The sequence below is a fragment of the Montipora foliosa genome, unplaced genomic scaffold (assembly GCF_036669935.1).
Source record: "Montipora foliosa isolate CH-2021 unplaced genomic scaffold, ASM3666993v2 scaffold_352, whole genome shotgun sequence".
Taxonomy (NCBI): Eukaryota; Metazoa; Cnidaria; class Anthozoa; order Scleractinia; family Acroporidae; genus Montipora; species Montipora foliosa.
In genome coordinates, this window is record NW_027179652.1 from 25,001 (window position 1) to 29,885 (window position 4,885).

The 4,885-nt window shown below is 38.7% G+C and overlaps 1 protein-coding gene across 1 annotated transcript in view; it reads right to left on the reverse strand.

The window, feature by feature from the left end:
• Positions 1-4,637, reverse strand: part of LOC137987470 (uncharacterized) — a gene marked incomplete at its 5' end in the record, with an annotated part of 22,043 nt that extends 17,406 nt beyond the window's left edge. The window contains one exon of the mRNA XM_068833718.1: positions 4,526-4,637. Coding sequence (XP_068689819.1) covers positions 4,526-4,637 — 112 coding nt within the window. The remainder of the gene's footprint in view (positions 1-4,525) is intronic.
• Between the last annotated feature and the right edge of the window lie 248 nt (positions 4,638-4,885).

Consider the following 4,885-nt stretch of genomic DNA (forward strand, 5'->3'; position numbering starts at 1 on the left):
ATTTATCAGGCTGAATTTGCTCTTACTTATATGGTGCTTTATTCGCCAAATTTCAGCCTGATGTTCTTAATCCACGTATTCTTACATGCGGGTGTTTATACTGTATTAGAGCAAAATATAGCCGACTCAACTCATTAAGTACAAGTCATACTCATTGAGTTGACCATGATACAAACTACGCGGATAAGCGCTAAAATTCATTTAGAGCGAAATAAAGCAGCCAACTCAAAAAGTACATTAAGTTATGCTCATTGAGTTAACTTTTTAACAAACAACGCGGGGTAAGCGCTGAAACTCATTTGTAGCGAGATATACTATGATAACCGAGTCAACTCAAAAGGTACAAGTTATACTCATTGAGTTAACCATGCATGAGACAAACAACGCAGGACAAGTGCTGAAATTCATATTATTAGAGCAAAATATAGCCGACTCAACTCAATAAGTACAAGTTATACTCATTGAGTTAACCCGATGATGAGACAAACAACACTGATAAGCGCTGAAATTCATTTAGAGCAAAATGTAGCCGGGGTAAACTAAAAAGGTTACACTCATCGAGTTAACGTTGTAACAAACAACGCGGGGTAGGTGCTGAAGATCATTTAGAGTGAAATAAAGCCGAGTCAACTCGAAATGTACAGATCAGACTCGTTGAGTTAACTATGAGAACAACGCTGGATAAGAGGTCAAATTTGTCTCAAGCGAAATCAAATACTTTTGCCAAATCAACTACCGACATCGTGCAAGGAAACGAAAACAGTCAATATATTTTCTAACGGCCTTAACGTAATTAACTGAGCCAGAATATTTTGAATTAATGGTGTTTTACGGTAGATCGCTCTCGTCATTGTAATAACCATGAGACAAACAATGCGGATAAGCCCTGAAATTCGTTTAGAGCGAAAGATAGCATTCAACTCAAGAAGTACAACTTAAACTCATTGAGTTAACCGTACGATATTAAGACAAACGACGTGAGATAAGCGCTCAAAAATTATAGCTGTCAACTCAAAAAGTACAAGTTATACTCATTGAGTTAACTCTGTAACAAACAACTTGGCGGGATAGTGAAATATAATAGTCAACTCAAAAAGTGCAAGTTGTACTCATTGAGTTAACTAATTTGTAACAACGTGATATAAGTGCTCTCAGTGTTAAGCGAAATAAGATACTTTGCCAAATCAACTGCCTACATGTACATCTTGTTTGGAAAACAAAAAAGTCAACATGTTTCCTAACAGCCTGCGTTTTTAGAACGAGTGTAAGGAACCGAGCCTGAATCAGCGCTGAATATTTTGAATTAAAGGTGTTTTACAATGGATTGCTCTTGACATTGCAATATGATACTGTACATGATATTTCGCAACCCTTGCGTGACCCGGGTAATCTCGACCACAGGCGGCCCAGAGTCGGACGGTAAACAATTATAAGGATTTGTATGGGAATCTTGATAACAGACTGAAAAAGATATTTACCGCAAAAGTTCTCAATAAAAAAGCCTTACTTTATTGTCATGGTGAATTTCTTGCTTTTTGTGTGGTTTTTTGCCTGATTGAATGCGATTTAAGCGACTTCTCAAATTCCCGAGTCGTCACTCTTCCCTAAATAAAGGAAAGGCTGGCAACTCATTTCTAACTTACCTCAGATCTCGCCGAAAAGATTCACACTTCCCCGGCATCAGTCACGCTCAAACTCCGGCGATGGCTACACGGATAAATTTACTTCTTCTTGACCAAGTTTCAAGGTCCAGCGAGTATCCATTGCTGAGAAACTGCGAAAAATATTCAAATTTTCAAACTCCTTCGAGGCTCGCTAACAACCAATTTTGACACGGCTGGTCAACGGTTCACCGAGCCTCCATACGGTGAGCGCAAACCTACGCAAGTGTACCCATAGTTGGGCAGAGCAAAACAAATCCCAGACTCGTCCCCAAATACCTGCCTGGGGTCATGTTCGAGTTTCTAAATCGGCGAACGATATTAATAGTTCCACACTGAAACCTTAAAGACAGCTCCCATCGCTTTGGTTGCCCCACCGCATGTTATAAATCCGGATTTTCATCGAACTCCGTAAGTACTGAAGCTGTTTGAAGCCTCGCGCGTGCAAAAATCCCCTCGTCCGATGACACTCGACACCACGGCTGTTTTTTTGTTGTTGTTGGAAAAAGTATAGTTTTGTTAAGTGAATTGCTTTGAGCCAAAGAAATCACCGCACCGTAATTTCTACTGTCCAAAAAACAGACAAGCGAGATTGAAACTCGGATACCTTTCAGGTATTCCGAGTAATAATTGTTGGTTTTCGATCGGTATCGCTTGATGCACCGGTGTGAGAAATAATTTTGAACATTTCAACGCAACTGGAAGCGCAAAAACAAAGCACAAAGGATTTCAACGATGGCATTTTCCCTGGACTCTCAACAGAAAAATGTGTCCAAAAGGCTGAAAAGGTGCAGCGACCTTTTCACATGAATTTCTTCTGCAGTCATGATAATATGAGTTGTTGACGGATGAAAAACAGGATTGTGTTTGATACACTCGTAAATACCTTCGACTGCGTTTCAAACTCCATCCAAACAGCTTCAGTACTTACGGAGTTCGATGAAAATCCGGATTTATAACATGCGATGGGGCAACCAAAGCGATGGGAGCTGTGTTAATATCGTTCGCCGATTTAGAAACTCGAACATGACCCCAGGCAGGTATTTGGGGACGAGTCTGGGATTTGTTTTGCTCTGCCCAACTATGGGTACACTTGCGTAGGTTTGCGCTCACCGTATGGAGGCTCGGTGAACCGTTGACCAGCCGTGTCAAAATTGGTTGTTAGCGAGCCTCGAAGGAGTTTGAAAATTTGAATATTTTTCGCAGTTTCTCAGCAATGGATACTCGCTGGACCTTGAAACTTGGTCAAGGGGAAGTAAATTTATCCGTGTAGCCATCGCCAGAGTTTGAGCGTGACTGATGCCGGGGAAGTGTGAATCTTTTCGGCGAGATCTGAGGTAAGTTAGAAATGAGTTGCCAGCCTTTCCTTTATTTAGGGAAGAGTGACGACTCGGGAATTTGAGAAGTCGCTTAAATCGCATTCAATCAGGCAAAAAACCACACAAAAAGCAAGAAATTCACCATGACAATAAAGTACGGCTTTTTTATTGAGAACTTTTGCGGGTAAATATCTTTTTCAGTCTGTTATCAAGATTCCCATACAAATCCTTATAATTGTTTACCTTCCGACTCTGGGCCGCCTGTGATCTCGACTTGCTTTGAATGAATGGCGCACTACTGAACAAATAGGTGACGGGCATTCGTCATGATGGAACAAAAATCACGGACGGAAATTGAAGAAATTCCACGATGGCCCTCTTAGTGACTGCAAAAGGTAAGTGCTGTGTTAAGAGTAACTACTTTTTTGTGGGACACATTGAAGATGAATCTAGCCACACAAGAATCCGATGTTATTGTAGGCCGCAATCAATGCGAAGAGGTTCGGGTAAGAAATTTAAGATTGTATCGGAAGCATGCAACGATGTTCGATTGCGTGTATTCTTAAAAGACAAGAAACTCGTCCACGGAAACGGAAACAAAAAAAAAAAAACTATCGATACAGCAGAACGCATATCTGAAAGTAAAGGATATATTTTTGGCGCGAAAATCTATCTATTTGCACGTTCACTGCCGCCAATGTGGCTTCCTTGGGATCAGATTTCCACCAGATTATTTTGTTTTATTTTATTGTGTTTTCGTAATGCGAAAGGTTTTGAGTGATTCTGTAAACAAAATGTTCGTATCTTTTGTCGTTTAAAGGGCGCTCGTCAGTGTTTCAGTGTTAAACACGTGCATTCCAAAAGTCTACCTGTTTTGTTTTTGTTTTTACTGAAAGTGTTTCGATAGATTACAATCATAATTGTTGCTAAAGGAATCAGTAAGTGGATTAAATGTTCTTATTGCTGTATTATATCACCGCTGAAAAACAATATTAAAAGAAAATCGTTTCAAGAAACAGAAAATATCTGAAGAATCGCAAGTCGTTGTCGCGTTCAAAGTTGATCGGCTTTTAATTTTGCGCCATTTTTTAGGTTATTAATACTGCTTACGAAATTCTAGAACGAAAATTATGTCAGTTAAGACCTTTTGATTTGCTGTTTCCATACTTGTTGAGTAAATGCTGTACTTAATAAGTTGGATATGAACTCAATAAGTTCGACATTCTCAGCAGGTCTCAAATCCTGAAAATTGATTGGATAGTTTTCACTTATTCAGTTTAAGGGGCTTTACTTAATCAGTTTGTGATCAATGATTGGTCGAACGCGTACTTATGAGTAAATTTCAGTTTCTTTTTACACGTTCCACGTTAATTTTAGCCAGTGTTATAAAGAGAAACTAAGTCATGCAACTCTATAATGTTTAATGACGACTGCCAAATGGATGTTTTTGTTGCTTAGGTTTACAGACCTTGGTATAATATGGCATCAAAAATGAATGAATACATGCATCTACTGTATGTCCTAACCCTGTTTTCAGTTATGTACCTTTTGTCCAGGGTTTCTTCAAGGAAAACGTAGCTCAATACAATCGAAATAAGCAGCACAGCACAGTTAAATAAGCATGGAAGTAAGAAAGGAAACTTGTCAAAAATGGAACCTAACAAAAAAAGCAATTGAAAACAAAATTAATGATACGGTAAGGTGCAGCACAACATTTTTGTGCAATTAATGAAGATAAGGCAAAATAAAACATACTTCTTTCACTAGTTTATTTAATTTGTGTTTTAAAACAATTTACAGTAGAATCCATGGCTTTTTTTTGGTCAGGTCATTTACATGAATAGATACCATACACAGTCATATTTTAAATTAATTCATGCCTTGTAAATAACTTGTTAATCCCAA